The sequence below is a fragment of the Struthio camelus genome, chromosome 3 (assembly GCF_040807025.1).
Source record: "Struthio camelus isolate bStrCam1 chromosome 3, bStrCam1.hap1, whole genome shotgun sequence".
Classification (NCBI taxonomy): Eukaryota; Metazoa; Chordata; class Aves; order Struthioniformes; family Struthionidae; genus Struthio; species Struthio camelus.
Window position 1 is genome coordinate 129,831,726 of NC_090944.1, and position 26,128 is coordinate 129,857,853.

At 39.7% G+C, this 26,128-nt stretch overlaps 1 protein-coding gene across 2 annotated transcripts in view; it reads right to left on the reverse strand.

The window, feature by feature from the left end:
- The window catches only part of PLCB1 (phospholipase C beta 1), a 448,697-nt gene that overhangs the window by 47,165 nt on the left and 375,404 nt on the right, over positions 1-26,128 (reverse strand). For both annotated transcript variants that reach the window (XM_068940306.1, XM_068940307.1), the window contains exons 30-31: positions 25,665-25,722; positions 24,468-24,554 (exon numbers count right to left, since the gene is read on the reverse strand). In XM_068940306.1, coding sequence (XP_068796407.1) covers positions 24,468-24,554; positions 25,665-25,722 — 145 coding nt within the window. The remainder of the gene's footprint in view (positions 1-24,467; positions 24,555-25,664; positions 25,723-26,128) is intronic.

Genomic DNA, 26,128 nt, shown 5'->3' on the forward strand with positions numbered 1-26,128 from the left:
CATCCCCTGATCCTGCTTTTGCTGTCAAGTCCGTTATTTTTTTCTGTTTGGCCTAACTTTAAAATTAATTACCTTTGATAGAAAACACAATTTGTTACGGTTAAGCTAACAATACTTTGAAGAAAAATGACGTCTTCTGGCAAGTGTGTCTTCAGGAAAATGAATACATTTAGTAAAAGTTATACTTGCTCTTCAGAGCCTTCAGAAAGTAATTTGCAACTGGTTGTGTGCACTGCAGCTTAATGTTTATATATGGGCTATACTGATACACGTACTCGGAAAAACTTCCTTTGTAGCTGCAGTAGGGCAGCTTTTGAGAGGTTTGTACTAGCCACCGACAGGATATGACTGTAAGGGACATATGGACACGTGTGTAGACGTTGCAGGTGCCCAGCACCATGAAAAAAGGAGGCTTGTGATGTGTGAAGAAAGTATGAGTAAAGCTCAAACACTTCCTCACTCCAAACCTCAAGAATTATCACCAGGGCACAAGACATCTGTCAGTGTGGTGTTTCCCCTGCCGATACACACTTCTTATGCTCTTTTCAAACTGTGTAGTGACAGAATACTTAGATTTCAATCACGGAGAAAGTAAGGGAAGCAGAACAGATAAAAATTTATTAAATTTAAAGAAGTAGAATCACTGATTCAAAATGCTTGGATTTTGTCTCAGTCATTTGTAGGAAATAATGGCAAAAATAAAGCTGCAGACTTGAATTATTTATGATGACTTTTAATAAAGCTGTGGGAGCCTGTTGCTTGTAGAACTGATGTAGACACAACCATTTATTCTTAAAACCCTACTTGCATTTAGTATTTTATCATTAGCGTTCTGATTGTCCTTGATTGCTCTGTTCTGCTATATTTGAGTTCAGAATAAAGACAGCAACGATAATTTGAGGTTACTTGATGGGCATTGGATATTAAATTTTAATCACATACTCAGAAGTGCAGAGCATGTTACAAAATATCTTTAGTTTTACTACTCAGCTGTGGTTTGAGACAATCATGCAGCCATCACAAAAGGGAAAAGCGTCTTAAATAGCATGGAAGTGGGGTAAACCAAGAATAGCAATACAATTGAACAGTTCTGTCTGGTTTAGTGTTTTCTTTTGTTTTCTTGGAAGAGCTGGATGGATCATATTCAGGACAGCTCTTTATTTAAGGAACAGAGCACACATCATAAATTAGAAAGTGTAAATATTTAAAGTTTTGTTGAAAGTGTACACAATCAATCCATTATGGCTGAACTCCTTTTTCTAGGCAGTGGCTACAATAGATGTCCTTAAAAGTGATCACTTAATACAATATTGGCCAGAGACCAAGAGAAACTCTGTTTCCATAATGCTGCAGTGCAGAATTCTTTATTTTGAAGTGCCACATGGAACATCTAAATTAAGTTATAGGAGGAAAAAAATCTGTGGTATCCAAAACCTTTGCTCAGGCATATTCATCACGGCATCACTTTGTTAATCATCCTGGAGCTAAACAGAGCTGTTCACCGATGACTAAATCAAATGATCAACTGCTTCAAAGCTGTCCACCCTGATGCCAGCTCTTTTCAGAACTGCACTCTTGACCACAAGTCTAGATGTGCTTTTAGGGTTATAATGAGGAGTAAGCCAAAAGAAAAAAAAAACACTCGAGTTCTCTAGCCAACTAGCGGGAATTTCCAACAGCTCCCAATTTGGAAATGGTTGAGAGTAGAGCAAATACACAATCAAAACCAGTCTGTGGATGCAGTAAGTCTATGCCTGAAGCAAACTACAAGTCAGAGAGTCTACAAACAAGCCAAAAAACAAAAGGACAGTAAAGGATGAAGGGAAGAGGGAGAGATCCAGCACAGAACGAAAAACACAGGAGAGCACAAGGTTTTTTCTTTTCTCTCTGAAGAGTGTTTACAGAATGAATGCCAGAATTAAAAAAAACACAGGCTCTCTACCCTGCATTTTCACCTGTTTAAGATTTTTAAGTCAAAAGTACAACTTTTAAGATTCCTATCCTTTTGTCTCTCTACTATCTGTGAGGATGTTCCTGGGGACTTGAAAGCACTGTGACTGTTTTCGTAGAGGTGCGACTGCTAGACTAGATTCACCTTGATCACCCACCTATAAAATGCTTTCCTCTACCCTCACACCTTGTTACACAGTCAGCTGTGATCTCGGCTGATTTAGCCTCTCTGTGAAACTCTGCTTGGGGAAGCAATAACACTTGTCTTTAGGAGCAAAGAGGAATGATCTTAATTTGTTTCCTCACACATCCAGAAAGCTGGGTATGGGAGATGGTTGCACCTGTGCTTTCAATTCTAGAGCTGTCCAATGTACTACCTTGCCGTTACACATCGCTTTATCGACCACCTTATTGCAAACAAAGGGAAACTCAGGCTAGAACCTGTAACATGGTCTAGCTCAGTCTTTTCTATGGAAAGCTCATGAGAGAAGGCCTCAAGACTCTCTGCAAGATCCACCGTACAAAATTTCCAGGAAACCAACTTCCCATGTGTGCGGCTTCAGAAGCAAGTGGATACGTGCTACAACTTTTTAAGCTTACGTGGAATTTTAAACTATATCTTAATATGGAAGAATATTCTGCTTGGAACCTGAAACTCACAGTGACTTCAGAAGACTGTGATCAAATTTCTAAAGAATGTGCCATTTTGCACTTTGATACTCTAGCCCTTCTCTTTCCTTTGTTGGCAAAGCAATCCTGCCTAATTTTCTCTGGAGGAACAGTAGCAGCAGCTGAAATTTTTCTCTGCTGTTGCTTAAACCACCTGCAGAGGCTAATCAGATAGATACTGAGCAACAGAAACTCCAACATTTGTTATTATTGCATTATACAGCATCCAGACTCATCCAGGTAATAAATTATTTTTCAGACACGCAAAAGTTATTCTATCAAAACACGTACAATATCATAATTGGAAGTGGAGAGAAAAGCTTGATTGCTACCTCTAGTTGCAACTTCGGCACACAATAAGTAAAAAGACAGATGAAATAACTTTCCTCATCACAATAAAACACACTCTTTCTTATTTCAACATCCACTTCTCTTATTTAAACGTCCACTCTGACTTTTTTTAGATTCCAACCCTTCGTAATTTTTGAAAGGTAAAGAGATATCTCAAATTATGACAACACTTAATTGCTCCATGCTGAAGATAGGCAATGAAAATAGCTGTCAGTAAAACTTTGATGTCCGTGGACAGATATAACGTATGCCTGTTTCATAAGTGTCCGGTTGCCTGTCAGAATATATATCTAGGGGCATTTTGTGCAAAATACACAATGTAAAATTCACTTCTAGTCTCTGCGGATAAGATAGACCAAGGAAATGGAAGCAATGTATGCTTATTGCAAGGGACGACTTAGAATTACCATGATGTCAATTTTCATACTTTGCTAACATGGTTGGCTTTAATTTAAGCTCAGGATTAAGGTCCGAAGTTTTGGGTTTAAATTTTAGTTTTTCAGAACAGTCCTAAATTAATGAGATGCAAAGTTTAAACATTTCATCTTAACTTGCCTTTTCTTCTGTTTTCTTGTTCTTTATTACTAAAAATATTGTATGAACATTAAATGAGGAATGTAAAGAAAATGGTACTAATTGCTATTTTTATTGTTTTGAAGGCATGCAATGTATGCCTTCATAAATCTTGTTTAAACTTTAACTTCAGATTCACCAGTATATTTGGGTACTTTAAGCTCCCCTAGGACAGCATGGAATACTCAGAGCATATTGGTCCTGCTTTGTATTGCCAGGCAACAAAGAAGCTGAACAAAGGAGCCTTCCAAATTTCATTTCTTAAACAGGACTAAAATCTGAGTCTGCCTTAGCAAGGATGATGTTGCTTCATTTGCTTGCTGTCCACCCATTATGAAAGAAAGGAAAATAACTGAGGACACGCGCTGTGCCTCATTTACAGTCTGGCCATGGGTGTAGGTGGCCATTTAGAAAGAGCACAGCTAGAACCAGGAAGCCTACGTACAAGACTTTAGTGGGGTTTTGGAAAAGTCTGAAAGGTCTGAAATCTAGTGCTACTAAATTCACTTGGACCTAAACAAATAGCTAAGACCAAGGACTCTTCTTTTTTTTTAAGGAGCCACTTAAAAATCTTATTCAACATACAACCTAAAACAAAGAACTGTTCTTCTAAAAGGATTTGGTTCACAGACAAAAATCAGGAGCAGTAATTTTGAGAAGGACACCTCATACTAGTTTTCACATGCATTAGTGAAGTTTCACACTGCTGGAGTGAATTCATCCTTCGCTTTGGAAATGTAACGTCAGCATCCTTAATCCAAGAGGGTTGAGCTAGTTTTGCTGTTACTGTTTTACACTCACACACTCAATACATTTTTTAACCAAAATATATGTCATAAGTCATCTCTAGGAGTTCTGTATTTATCTCCTTGCATAGTAGACAGATTAAATGGGTTCGGTGAATCTCCTCCTAGCAGAATGATGTTTCCCCAAAGGACTTGAGGACTTGCACAGGCAGACAAATTTCTTGTACATCTCTAGAGTAAGATGAGATGAGCCTCACCTCCAGTTTTGCATCTATGGCCTTTAAAATGTTCTTCAGTTATATTACATTGTGCCTCCTTTAATTCACACAAACTTTAAAACTTTAAGACTTATAATTTAATTCATCTAAAGCAGAGCAGAAATGTGGAAAGATAAAAGTCTAGAAACTAAAGGAAATGCATTAAGAGCATCTCACTTGGTTCTTTCTTGAATTGTTACTCATCTCATCTGCAAAAATTTACACAAAAATAGCAATAGGTGAAAGGAGAATGCAGAAAGGCTGAATATTCCTTAGCTCACAATGCCCTTTTGTACAGCTAGCTATGCACAGTATTAAACTTTAACAAATGAACTACAGAATGTACTGCACTTCCATGTATCTGTCGTGACTGAGATCCCAAAACCACAAGGAAGTACGAGGAAGTGAAATATTACCTATATGCTGCTACTTAATCTGGTCTTAACTGTGTAACGGCAATTCTTCTCAACAAAGTATGCTGAAAGAAGCTTTGACAGAGAAAGCCAAGTAGAGAAACAGCAATTTTCTTTAAAAACACTGACGATATCTAGCAATACCCTAGTAATGAGGAATGCTGAAAAAAAGTGAGGATGGTGCGATGTCAGCCACTGAATAAAATTTAATAGAACCTCTTAGAAATGCAGAACTGGAATGATTACTGCCCACAGTTGTCTGCTGTTTATGGCACCAGATGAATTTCAAACAATAAAAAAGGCTAATATTCAACATTCACCAAGATATATGCGGTAACACTGCATGTAGACATCTGGATGTGATTATAAGTAACATTTTCAAAAGGGCATAACTCAATTAAGTACTTTAAAATGGCATTTGTGTTTATAATTTTACCTGTATCTATTTAACTCTAAAGCTTTCCATGTAATGAGCAATTCATTAGGAAAATGAAGTGCAGCATTTAATCTTCTGACCACAGAATGACCTACATGGCGACCTATATACCATACTCTTAGATGTATGTGTTAAGAGATCAAACTATCAGCTATTCCAAAAATCTTGAATTGATGGGTTGATATATTTTAATTGCAGTAGCCAAACACAATAAATATAAAATTTATAATTTACATAAATTCCAATAATATATCATAAACTATAAAATAAGATAGGATACCAGCTTGAAAGTTAGTGCTCTTTATCAGCAATTTTTAGCAAAATAACAAGAACTTCCATCTCCAAAGAAATAAAAAAACCCAATCCATTACTCTAGGGAAAAAAAAGCAAAAACAACAAAAATGTTGCTGCTTAAGTGCTCTTTATTCAAGTCATCTCCTTCTAGCAGTTTTTCATTAATCACACCACTTGTCCTCCTTTCAAGGGACACCATTGCTCCCTGCATTCATTGAGGCTTGCAGACTTTCTCAGAGGGAAAGCCAATATAGACCACTAGTCCTGAAACTCGAAGGGTTCTGCTATGGCTCTGCGTGCATACATAGTTAACTACAAGCTTAGCTCTGGTTTAATGGCACCACTTGCACTGTGGCATTGACGTGTGTCGGAAACCCTTAATACCATCGTTTGAGAAACTGATATTGCCTGTTCAGATGTCTTCTGAACAGTTTAGTACAATCTGCAATAGCCAGGAACATTCTGAAAACAATTTAAATTTGTCTGCTATTAAAAAGTGACAGTGGGGAGAGCAAACCACTTAAGAGGACCTTTCTTTTGCAGTAGCAGAGAAAGACTAGTCAACTGCATATTAATTCGGATTGCCAAATTTTGGCTAGAAAAAAAGTACAAATGGGGAAAGAACAAGGAGAAGATGGAAACTGGTAAACATTTGACTTCTGGCAATGAGGAAGAGAAAGTGCTTCATTTGATGGCCTAATATCCAGGGAAATCTCAGTTGAGGGATACTGAGGAAGGAACAGGAAACTCCTCTGTCTAGAGATAGAAACACCCCCCCACCCCCCCGAGAGGAAACTAGACTATTAGAAAAAGTGTAATTCACGGTTCATATGGCACAATCAGAGTATATTATATAGAATATAGCACAGTACAGACCATCCTTACAACGATACTTTCTCAGGGAAATATAAATCTCATAAAGAGGGCAGATGAAGTGGCATCAATTAATGCTTGGGGGGCACCTTTTCATATAGAACCTGAGCCCAAATTGTCACTATCCATATAACATGGATAATACATTTATCATATTACATAATGTATCATTAATACTGCATGTTGTCATGGGCTTATGCATGAGACAGTAACTTTGTACAGATATCTGAAGGAGAAACAGAAGCCTTGACCTGAAAAGCCATCATAAAACCTAATGGAGAACATTGCTTCTAGTGGAAGCTGAGCAAAGCCATTTACCATCAGGAAAACAATCAATAAGTCACCACAGAAAGCACATTTGTAAGTGCCTTCTGCACAGTGAGTAACTCTGCAAGTGAGGCAGATAGATAATAAAGCTTTAAAACTAACACAAGATGCTGGAGAATCCACCCTAAATGCAGAAGTGTTATGTATCTTGTGAGCTAGCTATAGAAAGTAACTTTCTAAGATACCACTTGACAACAATCTATGAACGAATCTGAGACAGGTTTAGAAAGGGGCTAATCAGACGAACACTAACGACAGCAGCGTTAGCAGTCAAGGTGCTAATTAAGAAAATCTTGCACTTTGTAGGTAAAGAATATTCAAAATGTTCACAGCCCTTCAGCAAAAGATCAAAATCAAAGAAAAAACGGAGCTCACATCACTAAAGGATCTCAATTAGCCCGTAGATGTACCTGCACAATGACAGGAAAACTTAAGTATGGTGCATGTACAGTGATTACATAATTAGGGCAATAAGAAGTCTAATGTATCTTGTCTTCATGAGCACAAATTCCGTATCAGAATACAACAGAAAAAGAAATTCAATGTAAAAAATAAAAAACGTGTTTCACTACTGCAAAAATCAACATATTAAAGAACGTCAAATAATGAAAGGATTATTATCAGTCTGAACTTTGTTAGAAGTTCTCAGCTAAAGAGCTTCCCCTTTCTCCCACACCACGAGCAGTGTGATCTTGGAATACTGGCTGAAAAGGGCTCGTAAGGCAGGATGGCGACTGTGCCTGGGAGTCTGAGAAACGGAGGACTCTCGGGGAATAGCTAGTTAGAAGGTCTGGTGGAAATAAAAGACAAGAGTAGGGATTGAGAACGAGGATTTGGAAGAACTGACCGGCACTGTGGTGGTAAGAAAGATCTTGTAAGGTTTAGCTTCAGCTAAAAGAACAGAGACAATTAAAACTGGTTTCTTTCTTCCTAACAAGAACAATATCCTCTTCTTTAGGAATACACGCCATAGTGCCTTTTCTGGACCCAAGGACAGAAAGTGATGGAGGAGGATGGGCTATGGTTCACAGTGCCAGTATACGCAGCAGTGAACCTTGGGGACAGTTGTTTCTATCTTAGGTTTGCCCTAAACAAATTAGACTGCTGCTAGGCCTCCAAAGCAGCTTCCTGATGCTCTCTTTCATCCATTTTCTCCTTACTGGGCAACCCTTCCCACAACAAAGCTTACTGATGCCCACCTGTTTTTCCTTTTAATTGCAGAGAGCCTGGTTTTTTTAGTAACCCACATATTAACATGAGAAGGAAATATCAAACAAAAATGGAGGGAGCAGGAAAGCCCAATCCAGAAAAGATAGCCACGAACTGCTTATTTAAGAAGTGACTTGCTGGAGAGCCACAAGGAAAACTGTCCAGAAAAGCATTACAGAAACTAGATGGAAAGGGGACAGCTCTAGCAGTAAAGGCATTGGCTAATGATGCTGCAAGCAACCACAAGCACATTTTCATTATAATTTTGTCAGGGCACCTAGATAATCTCAGGAAGCAGAAATCCCAAACTGATAAACATGAAAGCAAATGAAAAATACCATTTCCAATTAGAGAAATAGGAAAATGAAGCAACTGGAAAGGAAGCAGGTTTTTTTTCAAGCTCTCAAAAAGGGCATTCGCAGTGAACAGGAGTGAAAAAATATGCAAAACTAGTGTTAGGCAGTATGCCTTATATAGATATAGGGATACAGATTTATTCCGTTATTGGATGGAGGGAGGCTAGGCATTAATTGTGAAGTCAATGCAAATAATGAATGCATCATGAAATTTTGATGTTTCATCTGTCTTCTCCCCTGCCAAGCCATCTCTCTGGTTTGCAATCTGCCATTATTCACCACGTGTTAAGCTTTGCGGTGAGGATGGAACTATATTTAATCTCTTTCTTTGTGAGAGGTTTCAGAAAAGAAACAGGGACTTAGGTCTAAGTATTGCAAACGCTCTCTCCTTGGGGTAAGCAGTCACTGCAGTTTATACGGAGACTGCTGACAAGAGAATTTAGCTAACTGGTAGCTCACATTGAAACCTTCTTCTCAACCTTTCTCTTTCCTATGTATTTATCATTTTATTTCCATTTATATACAACTTCTCTAAACACCTCATAATCTTGAATGTGCTCATCCTAACAATTCCCTACGTAATCAAGAAGCGTTAGGGAACTTTGAAGGGTAAGTATGGATGAAGGTGATTTATGTGCTCTAACTCAGGCACGCGAGCTAAAAGGTTTAGTCTCAAGTCCCCTATGGAGTTAAAAAAAAAAAAAAGGGAGACCAGTACCCTGAATTGCTAATCAATGGGACATATTCAAGCACAGGCTCCTTCCTAAGCAGTGAGCAGCATGTACTAATGTTTAGTGCTGCGTGCTGTCTTATTTTGGGCAGATCAAACTAGATCAATGTGATATTACACCTTTAACTCCTATCTACACATGGCCCGAGGTCTCCTTCCTCATGCCATTTTGCTGCATTTATTGCCAGTGAACTTCAAGTCCCTTCCCACTGGATAGGAGGAAAAAATTGTTTCCTCATAGTCTCCATTTATTATCTTTTCAGAAGGGAGCTAGAATACGAAGTAGGCAAATTTAGAGAACAGAAAAAAATCTAGGCATTGGATCCAACTCTAATTGGATCACAGAAAGGTGATCATGCCAGTTTTAAAATCACTAATATAATTTTCTAATACTGCATTTTACAACCCGCAAGGTGTTCCAAGCTATGTTTTTTATGTTTTCCAAAATAATATAATAAAATTGCTAGGATGCTGGTGAAAAGAACAGGCTGTGGATAACTGAAATTTAACAGATGCACCCAGAATGGATATATCAAGCTAATCTCTTCAAACATAGCATATGCATGTTCTTAATATACTTGCTGTGCGTGTGTGTGTATGGATGCATAATAAATATTTACTTTTAGATGCACACAAACTCAGACACATGTATTTATGAATATAAACAGATTATATATGCTCCGTATAAAATTTTCTTGTAATTTCCCTCTGACTTACATTTGTAGCAGCTAGGAGAGTATTAGTGAGGTTATAGGTAGCAGCATGACTCATTAGCAATGCTCCACCTACTAATCTTCAGAACATACAAGACACAAGCAAGCTGAATTTTACTGTAGCAGATTACAGCTCACACTCTCACGCCACAAATCGACGGCCCCTTCAGGATCTCAGAACAGCTGGGCTGGAGTGCAGTCTACCAAAATTAAAGCGTCACTCACTGAGGAAACTACATATATTTAAATTACATATAGACCACCCAGAGTTATGGTAATGCCTCCTTGTTCCCAAACCTTTGAAGATGTGAATCTCAGTGTGATTTGATATCAGAGGCACTGTAAGATATTATTGTTGTATTCTGCTATAGGAGACCTGCATATTACTATACGCATGTTATTAGTTCTATGATATGTATTTGCAGAGCACGTTTTGCAAAAGAGAGGGGGTAATATTAGTGTATCACAGGAGTTAGCTTTCCTGTTTTTATCTCATCTTAATTGAGATAAAATTATTAATTGAGGTTTCTGCTGCCAACTAGGGTTTAGTAGGCTTCCCTGATTTATGAGCCAAAGGTATTTGCTTCACTAAAACTGGCATATAATTGCTTGTCTGCAGTCACATTTGCTTTAAGAAAGGGATGAAAGAAACCAAATGAAATGTGCGATATTACTGGAAAGTATCTCTGTCTGAATAATGAATAGCACTGTGGGAATAGCTGATCAGGTCCCAAAGCAAAAAACAGATAGGGATGGATTTCGATATAGAAATATTTAGATTTATTCGTGCCGAAAATACAAAACAAAGCGTTTTCATTTTGGATGCTGTGAATTTCAATCTCTAACTCTAAAATGTTGTGTCTGTTTTGCCCTTTCAAACAAAAGCACAGCAAAGGAGATGGCATATGGGCTATTCACAAGGGAAAGGGGGAAACTGATGCTACGAGCCTTTTATCAGTACTCCTGTGCTCAGCATATTCAGCTTGTGCTCTGCCTGAAAAGACCCATTTTGCATAGCAGGGAATGCCCCAGTGCCTCAAATGTGCTAATACTGTCCCTCTGAAAATGGCACATTAGGGGGCCAAAGAGAAAGAGTGAGGGAAACGGTACGGGCATTGATGCAAGTGTTAGCATGCCAGGGTTTCAGACTGTTTTGTGTCAACAAAAATTCAACTATTTTGAACAAAAAACAGAAGAAATCAACTGCAAGGAATCTCCTCCGCAATTTACATTATCTTGGTTAGGGCAGTCTGCTAGGGTAGGCTGAAATCCCCTCAGTCTGAGAAAGAAAATGAGTTCAGGAGCCAGCAACTCAGGTGAACAATCTATTCCCCTGGCTCCTATTGTTATCGTGGTTTCTTTCTTTCTTTCTTTCTGTCTCTACTTTTTCCTCTAAATATCAGATCATTTTCCTCTGTCTCAGAGCATATTATTCTGCAAACTCAACTGATGGATGTACTGGACCACATTTTGGATGCAGGGAATACATTATTTACCAAAAAAACAATTTCTAAGACTTAGTCTTGGCACTACTAGGCTGCACAGTTGAGCACAATGTACCTGCTCTGCAAACTCTTATTCTATAAATATAGTTGCAGTTAACTAAGCAGCTTCCATTGCATTTGTTCCAGCAGGTAATGCACATGAAACATGACAAAGTGGGCTGAACACAACAGAGAATCCAAAATAACTGACAAATCACTGACTTTCATTTTAATAGGGGAAAAAAAAAATTAATTCTGACCCAAAAGAGCCAGAACATCTTGCTAGGAGCAGCAGAGTTGGTTAGACACTATGCCCTAATATCAGATTGAGCGGTTGTCAGCGTGGCCCTAGACCCCACCATGAATTACAATTAAAAAAAAAAAAACCACATTCAAGCGACAATCGGCAATCTCTTTTATTAGCTTGACATCCCTTGCGCACTGAGGGCGGCACTGCCAAGCTCCCTGTTGTCATGGATTCTGTGCTGCACATGCCCACCTCCCCCGTGTATTCGCTGCACAGTCCAGTAGTCCCTCTCCTGATATAAAACCTGCCACTTATCTCTACACCAGGGACAGCAATTATAACAAGGGTTAAGCAATTCACATCTAATCCACCATCATTCTTTGGCCTTGATCTCAAAAGCAAAACTGTAATTGCCCATTTCCTCATCATGCAACGATGACTATGACAGTGGAACATCATCAATCAAACCTCAAGCAGTAGCCGAAATGTGCAGCAGCATATGGATTGCAGGCTGTTGCATAAACTCAGAATTATTGAAGTATTTGTAGGAACAAAGCCCACATTGCTGATGGCTCACACACTTCAGAGCACAGAAGGCAAGACTGACACTTGATACAGGCACTTACATTGCATTTTTTCTGTATTGGACTGGACATAAAACGAAAACTGTAATAACAGAGAATGAACCCAGAATCTATATCCTATTTCCCAGCAAAGACACTTTCATCTGTATTTCTCTTTTTCTCCCTGAAGTCTTATCTAAGTCTCAATATTTCATCTAAATTCCTTAGCCCCACTCATGTTTTTTTCTCTGCTGTTTAATTGTAGTTTCAGTTCCATTTTTTCATTGCTTTCACTTGAAATATTACTCTTCCTCTTAGACCACAGAGTTTTGGGGTGCTTATGAAGGATTATTTTTTCATACATCTCTTTCGGAGCTGGTTTAGCAAATCTTCTATTTGATGAAAGACTTTGCAACATTTTCCACTTATACAGCCAAGCTTACAGACATGAAGAACATGTCAGTTCTTCAGCAGCTCTTCTCTTTGGACTTGTCTTTTAATTTGAAAGAAACACTATTTCTATAAGTACTTGTAGGTACTCCTTACAATTTAATAGCAGCAAGTGGTGGCAAAGAGGAAGAGCAATACTAGGGGGAGAGCACGAAAACAGAAGTATAAGAAAGAAGTCTAAGAAAAGAGCCTAAGAAAGAAACGACATACTGTGAAAAGAATGTCTGAGTACAAGACAGCAGGAGAGCTGGCAAAACTGAGGAAGTGGGAAAATGCAGAAAGAAAAGAAATTAAAAAAAAACCCAACAAACTCTTCCTACCATTACCAGTACAGTACATCTGGTAACACTTGTCTCTTTAGTACATCTCTTCATAGTACACGTCTTCATTCATTTCTATAAACTAGTGGCCAGTCCCTGAGATCTGCAAAATGTATAGAATGAGTCCACGTTGAGACTCCTTGTCCCATATTCAGTAAGCTTGAAAAGGAAATTTTTCCATCAGACGAACATCAGAACTCTTGAAATAACGCTTGCTTTCTTTTCTTTTTTTTTTTTTTAGGGGAAAAAGAAGAAGTACTAAAACATTGTCAACTTTTGTCATTCTCATGACAATTTTCCTACAGATGATCTCTGGGTCTATTACTGACTTGGAAAGGTCAATGTTACAAGAGTTTAGAAATTCATCTCGTTCATTCTTGAGCAGGCCTCTATATCTAACCGTCTCTGGAAAGCTTCCATTTCCTTGGTACATCCACTTTTTCCGCACAAAACTCACAAGTCTCTAGGACTCCATAAAAGATCACTTACAGGATCATAGCTGTAGTTTATGTGCCTAGTCACACTCCACAAGGTCTTAGAGAGAACCTCCTCCTGCCATCAAATGGCTGGATAATACCAAAGGTACTGAATCACTGTAGTTAAAACTATATAATAACATCATCCACAACTCCTGTGTTTCTGTCAGAAAGTGCTGATTTGTTGGAAATGATTCAGAGGAGAAACGTAATGAAAATTAATCTTTCAAGGGAACAAACAGGACAGGAACAGCTTGCTGGTCTACTTCCCCAACTACTTTGCTGCAGACTAAGAAGGGCTGTCAGGCCTTTGAGGGCTGTACCCAGGTGGTATGGAAGCATGTGCTGAAATGCGTCTGAGATCCTGGTGTCCCTATCGCTGCACCTTCTCTTCCTTTTGGATGCACGCGGCTTTGTCCCCCTGCTCAAACTCAGCTGCCAACTCTAGCGCATGCCCAGGGGGGCCTTGATGACTTTGATTAGCAGGTGCCAGGAAGACCTAGGAATGGCACTTTTAAAACTTCAACGTTCTTGTGAGGTTTGAACTTCAATATAAGGTTCAAAACCTCCTAGCTCATCAACAACTCAATGCTCTTGAACTACTGGAGAAGATACTGCATATCAAAGCAACATTTTCCTGTTGCAGGAATTTTTGTTCTTTCTAAAAGTAATATCACAGATTCCCTGCTCTGTGAGAAAAATTTAGGGATTTTTTTGTCATGATTGTAAATATACTTTTTAATCCATGTATTCCTTTGAAACTCTCACATTATTTTTGGCATTTCTGCTATCCCTTCTACTAGTGTATTTATCTTCCTGAAGCGTCTCACTGTAAAAAAGACAAACTCAACACACATCTTATCATGAGTGTACTACCAAGACCAACCTGTACCTTGAACGTGTATTTGAACCTGTACTACTACGTCACTCATGAAAAAGCAGTATTACTTGCTCTGTTTTGCAGAGTGATTCTCCACAAAGACATAAGCACTGCCTTAACGAACCATTTGTATATGTAAAGCTGTGCATATACTCCAATCGTTGCAAGACCAGTGACTTCATTTCACTGTTCATTAAGGAACATATTTTTTCCTCATTTCATGTATTTTTAAAAAGCTCTCTAATGAGTTTACAGTAATAACCATTAATATTTCTTTTAACATCTTTCTCTTAGTTGTGTCAAACTAAATATCTTATCATCTGTCATGTTCCAGTTCTTCTTTTGCATTGAAGATCTTATAATTAACAAGTCACAGAATCACAGAACGGTTAAGGTTGGAAGGGACCTCTGGAGATCATCTAGTCCAACCTCCCTGCTCAAGCAGGCTCACCTACAGCAGGTTGCCCAGGAAATGTGTCCAGATGGCTTCTGAATATCTCCAGGGAAGGAGACTCCACCACCTCTCTAGGCAACCTGTTCCAGTACTCTGTCACCCTCACAGAAAGTAAGTTTTTCCTCACGTTCAGACAGAACTGCCTGTGTTTCAGTTTGTGCCCGTTGCCTCTTGTCCTATTGCTGGACATCACCGAGAGGAGTCTGACCCCATCCTCTCTACACCCTCCCTTCAGGTACTTATACACCTTGATCCCCACCTCAGTCTTCTCTTCTCCAGGCTGAACAGGCCCAGCTCCCTCAGCCTCTCCTCACATGAGGGACGCTCCAGTCCCTTCATCATCTTAGGAGCCCTTCGCTGGACTCGCTCCAGGAGCTCTACATCTCTCTCATACTGGGAAACCCAGACCTGGACACAGTACTCCAGGTGAGGCCTCCCCAGGGCTGAGGAGAGGGGCAGGATCACCTCCCTCCACCTGCTGGCAACACTCTGCCTAATGCACCCCAGGATACCTTTGGCCTTCTTGGCCACAGGGGCACATTGCTGCCTCATGCTTAACTTCTTGTCCACCTGGACTCCCAGGTCCTTCTCCCAGCCTGCACTGGGGCATGGGATTATTCCTGCCTAGGTGCAGGACCCTGCACTTGCCTTTGTTGAACTTCAAGAGGTTCCTCTCCGCCCACCTCTCCAGCCTGTCCAGGTCCCTCTGAATGGCAACACAGCCTTCTGGGGTGTTAGCCTCTCCCCCCAGTTTTGTATCATCAGCGAACTTGCTGAGGGTGCACTCTGTCCCTTCCTCCAGGTCATTGATGAATAAGTTAAACAATACTGGACCCAGTATTGACCCCTGGGGGACATCACTAGCTACAGGCCTCCAGCTAGACTCTGTAGCATTGATCACAACCCTCTGAGCTCGGCCATCCAGCCAGTTCTCAATCCACCTCACTGGCCTCTCCTCCAGGCTGCACTTCCTGAGCTTGCCTGTGAGGATGTTATTGGAGACAGTGTCAAAAGCCTTGCTGAAGTCAAGTGTCAAAAGCCTTGCTGAAGTCAAGGTAGACAGCATCCATTGCTGCTGTTGCACAAAGATTAAAGTTGTATAGGAGCGTGTGGTTCTACCTTTGTGGTGCTCACTGTTGAATCTGACCTTAACTTTGAGTGATGGAATTGTGTAAAAGATACTATATAAAGTACTACAGTTGGGGGTGTGTGTGTGTGTGTGTGTATATTTATATATGCTACAGTGCATTTTATATATACTATATACCTACACACTATGTATCTCTTAAGCTTATTTTTTATAATATATGTATTCTACAAAGTATTATTCTAGCTTAGGAAAAGGTGAGAGGGAGTCAACAGCTTATCGGTGCTCTTTTCCTCCCTTAGGTTTAGCATGGAAAACAGCTGCCCTTGCAGAAGCACAGTTATTTTCCTAGCAGAGACTTTTGTCAGGATTAAGTAGTGCATGGTCTAGGCTGGAACACATTCTGACACAAAGCGCTTACAATCCTGAGCCTCTTTAAACGTTTTAATATCATTTTCAGCCCTTTTTTCTTCAGAGATAACAGTCTTAACATTCAAGTTAGTTTAGCGCACTTTTTTCTTACAGCAGGTTGCTATCTTGCAGCTTGTTAGCTACCTGCTCACATTTTGGGAAAAGTTTGCTATGGAGAGCATAAGAAACGCTGAAACAAGGTGAGCGCAGGAGCAGGGAGCTGCACAACACAGGGGCACAGGTTACTGAATGACGCCGGCCAGGCGGGACTGCAGCCTGTGGCTTCCGCTCCGCGTCCGCTTGGCGCCCTGTGCAAGGTGCCCTGTGCCCTGGGCAGCACCTCAACCAGGGCCAGGCCCTACTCTGGCTAAGCACACAGGAGTGTGAGGGACTTAGAGTGGCGAAACGAGAGCCCGTCTGCTCTGGATGAACATAGAAAATGCCCAGCACTTTCCTTTAAGCTTAATAGCATACTGCAGTTCAGCAGAGAACGGGATATTGCAGGTGAAAGAGCTTTGCGAGGTGACAGAGAACAGGTAAGTGGCCTTTCTAGTGTTACACTATTCACTCCAGGTTGGTATTTTCTTGTCATCCTTAGCAATCTGCAGCACACAGAGGAGCACACGCCAGCAGAGACAGCGCGCTCCCGCTACGATGTAAGCTTCCTGAACTGGACTTGGCAGACAGACGCTACATGTTCGCTTTCGCATCTTCTTTCTGGTTTTCTGTTCAGTCTATGGTAAAACACACTGCCCTCTCCTCTTTCCTGCATAGGAAGATTACTTGTTTTAAGAAGAATTAACTCTTCACAAATGTTAAAATCAGGAGTTAGACATACTTTGGCAATTTACGTTACCAAAGGAAAACGGATTTAACTTTCCAACGTTTATTACACCGCTGATCATTTTCCTGGCAATTTGTGACTTTGTTCCCCCTGTAATTGAACTGTTTTTTAATTCAAATTAAATACCTAAGACAATTAAGAGTAACAGTGCGGTACTGTATAATCCTTTACTGTATAAATACAAGCAACTTTCTTGCTTTTGACAAGTGTGGGGATGGCATTTTGAAGGAATACCCCTGACTGCGAGGAAACTTGATCTGTTCTGTCATTTTGATGGATTGTCATTGCACCAGTCACTTATGAACGGGAGGACATCCTTTCAGCTGCACAACAGTACATAACAGCACATTCATTGCTTATTATTTATATTCAGCTAGGCTAATCTGTCTTCCGATCCAAGCCCTCCACGATGTTACAGAAGCCAATAGGGGCAATAAAGGCATGGCAGCTTGCCCTGGAGCGGTATAGATGCCATATGCTGTCCTGCGCTGCTCTAGCAGTGGCCATTGGTGGGTGCAAAGCTGGATGACTTTCTGGAGGCCAAAAGAGGTCTCAGACATGCACCTCTGTCCTCTCACCAAAGCAGACAGCTATGGGTGCTGCTGTACTTCCTACTGAGGAGAGGAAGGTATCTGGGGGGACACCAGCTCTGACTTTGAGTATACAGAGCTGCCTTCACCTTCCCTCCAGCCAAGCGGGAGCTGCAGAGCGGTAGGGAAGCTCTCCCTATGTTCGGCCATACAGCGCCAAGTCAGACACAAGAGGGGAACAGCAGGGAGCAGGAGGGTCTGAGTGCTGGATTTTGGCTTTCTTGGGTCTATTGGGTAGGCTTACCGAATAGGTAACCACAGTGAGCTGAGACATGAAGTCTGTCCTTACCCAAGCCGGATGAAACAAGGAACAGGTTGACTTACGCAAATAAGAAGAAATTAGTGAGGTTTGTTTTATTCAGGAAAACTCAAATGGGCTGACTTTTTTTTTTCTTTTAAATATCCTGCAACCCCCTTTGCCCACAGATGGTAAATGGATTCTGAAATCACCTTTCTTAAAAGTTTTTTTCCACAGTGCTGTTTTATTAGCGTGTTATCCAGGAAAATCTCACTGACATTCCAAAATCAAATCTGTCTACTACCTGACTTCCATTATGGACCATACTCAGCTTTCACTCATGCCAGTTTAAATCATCAGCGACTCAGCTACCTTCAGAACACTGCTTTTCGCTTACTACGGTGCAAACTGCAAAAAAGTTTGGCCTTTCAAGCAATTTATTTTCCTTTTTTTTCTTTGCAGCTCCAAATAAACTCCAACTTTTTTTCTGGTTTCCAGTTGAATGATACATGCGGGGGAAAAATAGCATTCTTTGTCAACAAACACCAACCTGAATTTCTTTTCTCTTATGTCTCTCATGAAAATACTTCTTTAAATTTACAGTCTTCCTACAAAGGTTCTGTGACATCTCTATTCAAAATAAGTGATATCAGAATTCATTAAAATAAAATTTAAAAAGCATTTTGCATATTCTCACTGGAGATGTGATGCCGTTTGATTTGAAAGTTAGCATTCCTGAGTGGTTTTTGGTATAAAATTTGCATAAGACAAAGGTCAGCCTATTTCATGTTAATGAGTGAAGCAAGGTTATTTACTATTCAACTTACAGGCTTAAAGTGCATTCTGCACTGTTTGCCCATTGAGAGAAGCAAAAAAAGAGACAACCCCAGTTTTATGAAGAAACAGCCTGCAACTAGGGACTACCTAACAATTGCACTAATATAACATTTAAACAAACATCAGGGTTTAAGCTACTCAAAGCCTATTAGATAATTAGGATGATTGTTGCTTAGGACTTAAGATGCTCAGAGGTGCTGAGCAAAGTGCTCAGGTCCTCGAGTGAATAGCCCCTGAAAAGTACATCCTTCAATTTGAATGCATGCTCTGACACAGAAGTGGGAAGATGCCAGATCCTTAAAGATCAAGTCAAAGGAGGATTTGGAAATCTCAGTCTAGAAAATTTTGGTTTTGTAAAAACATTCTTTTTAAGTATTTGTTGCTCTTCGAGACTAAGTAAATTCCACTCATTTCTCCATGCTATTGCCCATTTAATGAGGCAGAACAGCATTTTATTATTCCCCTCTGATGAATATACAAGCACCAAAACCCAAAGCTGAACAGTGAAACAAACATTAAATTATTTCCAACCCTCTTATTTCTGTACTTTTTTGGCAGATACTGCTATAACTCATTTTAGCTTAACAACCACAAATCCAAGAGAGATTTCTCTTTAAACTTTAGAGATGGTAAAACTGACCCAACTCACAGAAGAAATAATTTTTACCTAAACATAGAGAAAACAAAAGCAGAACTTCTCAAATAGTACAGTGGCTATCAGTTAATTTTTTCAGGTCTTTTTGCACTTGCACAGAGTCTGAATACTATTTTAGCAGGGCAATGTCCCCCCATTGAATCCAAATCCATGCAGTGCAAAGTCTCATAAAACTCTGCAAGCTGAAATAATCTTTTCTCCAAACTCCTTCCCAAAACTGTTGAATAGTTGCCTGTGGTTAAACTGGAATGCATTTGGAAATGTTTGAACTGAAGTGCAGCTAACCCAACAGACAGTTTGGCTTCCTACAGAGGTGTAAAGGATAAAAAAGGAGATTGCGGTGAACACCACATTGTCATTGTGAGAGGTGAGGTGAAATGATACTGGAATATTCATCAAAGTTCCTAAGAACTGCTTCCTTCCAGCTGAACTTATAGAGTGGTTCTGTGCTCTACGTTTAACTGAAATCAAAGCAAAACGCGCTGCATAATACACTTGCTTTCAAAAGTTAGAGAGGTGGTTCTGGTGCCCTTGCTCTCAGTAACAGTTCCACTCAACTCAGTGACCTTATCTGCATAAGAAGGGCACAATGGTTTATCTAAAGCATTTATGACAAGCTGTAACCTTCACAAAGATCAATTCATTTTGAGATATTCCAGGAAATTAGAACGTACGGATCTGAAATCTATGAAATCATTCATTGGATTTTCAAATATCTTGTTTTAAGTAGTATTGCCCAGCATTGCTTCCTTAATAGACTTACATGATTTGTGATTCATTGTAAAAACAGCTAGACCAGATACAAAACACCCTGGGTGTCCCTTCCAGCCCTATGTAATGAAAAGAAGACACTGGAGGTATAAAAGGCTTGCTACTGTAAAGGATCAGCATCTCACTAATTTGTTCTGTAACTCCTTGAATATGTGCCATTTTATGTCCCCATAAATTTTCAGGAACAGTGCTAATATTAATTATTGATTGGCTATAGAAGTGTCGACTCCCACTGCACGCAATTAATAATGCATATCATGCTGTGAGATAATAAATGTGTTCTTTGAAAGTGACTTAGCAAGCATCGGATGCTTTTACTTTCCATTATCAAGAGTTATATATTTTTAATTGTTTTCATTATACTTTTTGAGAGGAAAAAAAGAATTTCACACCTTAAGGCTGTACTCAATTCACGTGGGAAAAGCAGAGACAGATAACACTTACAAGAAATTTTGCATAGCTCCTCTACAGCTCTGATGCACCCTTTGCCTAGGTAAAGCCTTTCCCTGAGGAGTGCCAGGCTTTCTATAGGAGCATGCACCATCTGGCAGCACTTGGCTAAGGTGGGATTGTGGACAGCAGAATAGGTGGGAGGAGAAACACGAACACAAGCTGCAGAACCAGGAACCACATGCGTTACAACTCCCTGGACAGCTCTGGCTGCAAGAACATGGTCCAAAAGAGTCGAGTGATTCTGAATGGGAGCTGGGGCTGTTTTCAATAGCACAGGAGCCTCAGTTAAGGAGCCTCAGTTATTATGTTGACATTTGAATGAGTTTAACTCTGGCCCGTGAGCCTCAATAACAAAACTCTCATGGATTGCAATTAGAGGGGGCCTGGGTCTATTTACTGTAAGTGAGTCAATTCTCAGAAAAATAATTAATTCCTTGTCATGTCTCATGTGTATTGATTTTGGTAATTACAATGAAATGGGAGGAAACAGGAGAGGGGGAAGAAATGCACTTGATTTATCTTTAATCTGATGCACAGTCTATCAAGAACAAAGAAACTGAGACGCAACGACTGCGCTCATCCTCAGCGCACTCAGTTGTTCTTAGCTCGGGAGCGCCAGACACACGGGAGCGGAGAATCTAAAATCACCCACTGCTCTAACGTACAGAATTCAGTACTGAGGTGTAAAGAGCTGTGTTTCTATAGCAGCCTTCAGAGGATGTGGAAGAGATGCTCAAGGGACAGAAGATCACGACTGGACAAGCTTACTGTGTATTAAGAACTAAGAGAAGAAGACAAAGAAGCAGAATGGGGGAGAAAAAAACTGAAAGTCTTCCTGATAATAATGCTGCAAACAGATAATGTAAAAAAAAAAAAAAAAAAGAAGAAGAAAACAAAGGAGAAAAGAAAATACATACAGGCTTGTTTGGAAATGATGCTGTTAAAAAAAACCACAGCAGCATGAGAATATTTGAACTTTGTTTCCACTGTACTTTCTCTAAAACAGCACTCAAGCTAGAAATTTCTTGACCAAGGGTCGGTCAGTCTCTGACTTCTTAAGAAGGTGAGATTTTCCTTTTCTAAACATGGTTGTGGGAGTGGTTGGCCTGTTTCCATACACACACAGGGATTTGATGATTTCTAGCTTCTATAGCATCAGAGATTAGTTTGTGATTCAGGTATCCTCATTACTTTGGCAGATACAGTATGAAATTCTGGGTCCATTAAAGCCAGTGCTTGCACTGACTTCAGTGGGATCGCAAGAGGCTGAATAATTGTTTCCAGCCTTTTTCCTAACAGCATCAGCTCAGGAAGTAAAACTCTCTTCAACTCTTATATGAGAGAAAGGCTTTTTTTTTATATGAGAGTCCTGCAAATGAAAGCTGAAACACAGTCTCATACCTAAACATTAGAAAGAAATAACATATGCGAGGGAAACGCAGAGTTTAAGGGTGTAAATCAGTTCCGAGTTAAGCACCTCCATCTAGACACGTGAGATTTTAAAACAAAACAAAAAGCAAACCCTCTGCCTTCAGTACATAGAACTAACTTGCACGGAGATCGTGTGCAGTTTTTAAAAGTGGTTGTCTAACATGTCAGCACTCTAAGGCAAATTATCCTCTGGTGACCTACCCACACTGCAACAAAGGAAGCTGCAAACTCATACTTAAAAAAATATTCATCTCATTGCTATGGCAGCCTGTTGGCAATGCCTTGTGAAGCAATGTTCTTGCTGGCTATGACAGAGCTCTGTACACAAAGTCATAACACAACAAATTGTAAGTCACTGATTAATAACCAAATTACAGTGATTAATGATGGCACATCTGTCCCTAGTGGAATCACTGGTAAGAATACAAAAAGAGGAATTCTTTCCTTCTTCATATATTAACGTTTTTGTTTAGGTGTTGAGATGATCCTGCCAGAAAACCCTTATGACATAGCTAGCATGAATTTCAGTAGGAGTTTGGATACCGAAACACGAGAGGCCAGCCCGTTAGAAAAGTTATCCCTAGAAAGGCTGATATTTGCATTAAATATATTGGTTCTTCTCAACTGGGAAGATATTTGATCTATTTTATATCATATGCCCTGTCACAAAGGAAGCTTACGAAGTAAATATGAACATGAAATACGAAGCAAAAAATAAAAAGAGACTTAATAAAACGAGCAATCACGTTTTGCCTAAATCCTCTCATGCTAATAAGAGGCATATACCAACGTATATTCAGCAAAGCCATTTCAGCAGGTGGGAAATGAAAGAAAGCAGCCAGCCCCTGTGAGCCGTGTTACTGCAGAGGACCTTCTCAGGAGAAACGGAGAGCGCTGACTACGGAGCGCTGATTACTGCAGCGCTTCAACTGACGGCCAGACGCAGGGGCAGACAAGGGATCTGGAACTGCTCAGTGCCATGTACCAACTTTTGGCATGGGGACAGCTGAGGAAAGAGTCTAGTGCTACCAGCCCAGTACAGTCTTTCAAAATGCAACCCAACTACTTAGTGACAAATTTTCAGTACAGATTTGCTACTTACCAATGAGTCAACAAATTAAAAAATAAAACAAAAACAAAAACAAAAAAAGGACACAGACACAAAGTAATCAAGTGTCCAAGTATTTGTAAAAAACTGGTATTACAAGTACTGACCGATTATTCTTTGAATTACATTCAGCATTTAAACTTAAGTTTTTTAAATTCACATGCCTGAGAAGCTCATGATCCTAAAATATCAAATTCAAAACATATTTTGAACTTTCTTTTGACCCCGACACCCAGAACATTGAAAAGTTCTGACTTATTTAGAAAATGAGTATTAAAATCAGAGCAGAAAATTAGAAATACAAATATTTTTCTTTATCTAAACTACTGCAAAGTGCTAGCTATTCAGACGTTAGTCTAATTGACACGCTTGATATTTCACAGAAATGAGATGACAACACTGATTAGCTGACACCAATACTGAAATTCCAGCTGTAACGCAAGCAGGGAAACATCAGGACTGTGGACACAGACAAGAAATTAAAAGTGAATCCTAGAACACATATGTGAGCTAGTGCAGAAAAAATGAAAGCAGAGACGACACGAAGGGCTGTGGAGAATCATACCTGCATGTAAACCCTGATGAAAACATGTCTCTGTACAAATAGGCTGATTGTTTAGTTACCAGGCTTTTCCCACCGAAAAATCATATCCAAATGAAGAATTCTGAACTTTCTCCACTGAAGTCAATGGCAAAACGAGCACTAGCTTCACTAGGAGCAAGATGCATCCTCTGGTCTTTAAATTTAAAAAGTGTTTGTGTTTCAGAATATCGCGCATAGATGCAGTGCACAAAAGCAAACGGAGGAAATCCAGCTAATAATATCTAACATTAAGCACTAATATTATAAAAATTGCTCATTGTTTTCCACAAAAATATATCCTCATCAATTATCACATATATCTGAGGCAAGCATGCTAAAAAGATATCTCTTTCTTTCCAATGTAAACTGTGTTTTGTTTTTGTACAGCTAAAGCACCTAAGAGCGAAGGGCACACTCTGCTGGTCAGAAGCACCGTTTACACTGAAGGCTCTTTAAGGACATGCTGGAAGTACTAGAACATAAACCCACTCTCATGTGGCATCTGGACTTGAGGTCGTATTCCCTACTAGGTTGCTACTTGATGTGTTTTTCACCCTAAACATCAGAAAAAATAGCTACGATTTATGCGTGGACTGTCAAGTTTAAACATCAGCCTACCTGATGCACAGAACACTTGCTCTTCTAAAGAACGTTTTTAAGCAGTATAACATTGTTCAAAACTCTTTACCTTGGGCTTTTCATCCAGTATTTGCTGACGAATCTCCTTGTGTTTTTCTACAAGTTTCTCCTGTCTTTTACTTTGAGCATCTTCTAGCTACAAGAAAATACAAGAGTCCTGTCTCAGACATGGCACATCCTCTCTTTCCCACCCCTTCCCCCCAAACTTTTTAATCTACCAAAATTAAAATATTATCATCCTAACTGTGAATATTTCTAATATAAGCTTACACACCTTTCTCATAACCATCACTGAGCTACACTGCTGTAGCAGTTGTTACGTGGACAATACATATCAAACTTCACATATAGGATTTAAAATCAGAAATGTCTAAAATATTTACTATAGACTGTAATACTACTGACAACATTCTTCTGTCCCCAGGAGAAGAGGATCTGCAGTTCCAGAGTCCTGAATGAACATGCTGATAAATTCTGGATTTCATTTAACAGGGCACTCAAACACGTGCCTGATTCCAGCAGGAATTAAACCTACTTAAATTGCTAAACACATTCCTTAGGTTGTTTCCTGAATCAAAGCATTTTTGAGTGAAAATGGGCTCACTTTTGAGTCAAACTTTCCCTGCACTGAAATTAAGAAAAAAATCAATAGTGGCACGTTTCACTGTAGTTTCACACAGCGAGACACGGCAGTGCTCACATTCAGCCCAGAGTAAACCACCCACAGCTACAAAAAAGCTTACGCCTGTAATGAAATTCTTTGACTTTTATTTGTAGAGCTTAGAACCTGTACAAATGTAACTAAGGTTAAAATATATTCTGCAATTAAGCATTTATTGACTGCGGGAGTTTCTTATGCTAGCATTGCATTCACGAGACAGCAAGCCAATTAAAAAGACACACAAACAAACAAAACATTTCTCAGTATCTGAAAGCAACCATGGAGCACGTTTCCCATGAATAAACACAGAACGTTCAAAGATCACATCACAACTGTATTAAAATCTGCCCCTCTCACCGCCATACACCCAAAGACTGACTAACAATTACTCAAGAACTACCTGAAATTCCAGTTTAAGTGGGATGTCAATAACAGTCTATACAGCATCTGCGAAAAATCTGCACTTGCCTAATCTTTAGAATCTTTAGAAGCTTATAATCTTCAGTGAAAAAACACCTGAAACATGCAGGTGGACATTTTACACCCCCCAAATGAAAAATAAACACATGCAATGGCCTGACATACCCTTTTTATGTACTGCACCACCTCCTGGATATACGATCGAATCATTTCAGTCTTCTCTCTGGGGAGGAGCAATAAAGAAGTTATTGCAGTCAGTAAGATCACGTCAATGTATTTTAGTCCGCCGTAACTCCCCACAAAATGGGCAAGGCTATGTTTTGAATGTATGGGACTGCCTACCTAACTTTTATTCCCTTGCTAGATGTGCCATTCCTAATAGGGTGCATTGTAATTATACGAAGTCTTGAGACTCTGCCATGACCCACCACAACAAAAATCCTGCTCTTTCACAGGTTGTCGCCATAGGGTGTTGCTATGTGATGGCTGTATTTTTTATGTCCCTAAACGGACTTTTAAGAGAATGCACAACCATCAGTTGATGCACAGTGCCACATTGTGGCATGTTTTATAGTAGCGAGGTAGTCTCTGCCAGCGAACAGATACTGCTGGCGACGACTTGGAGACAA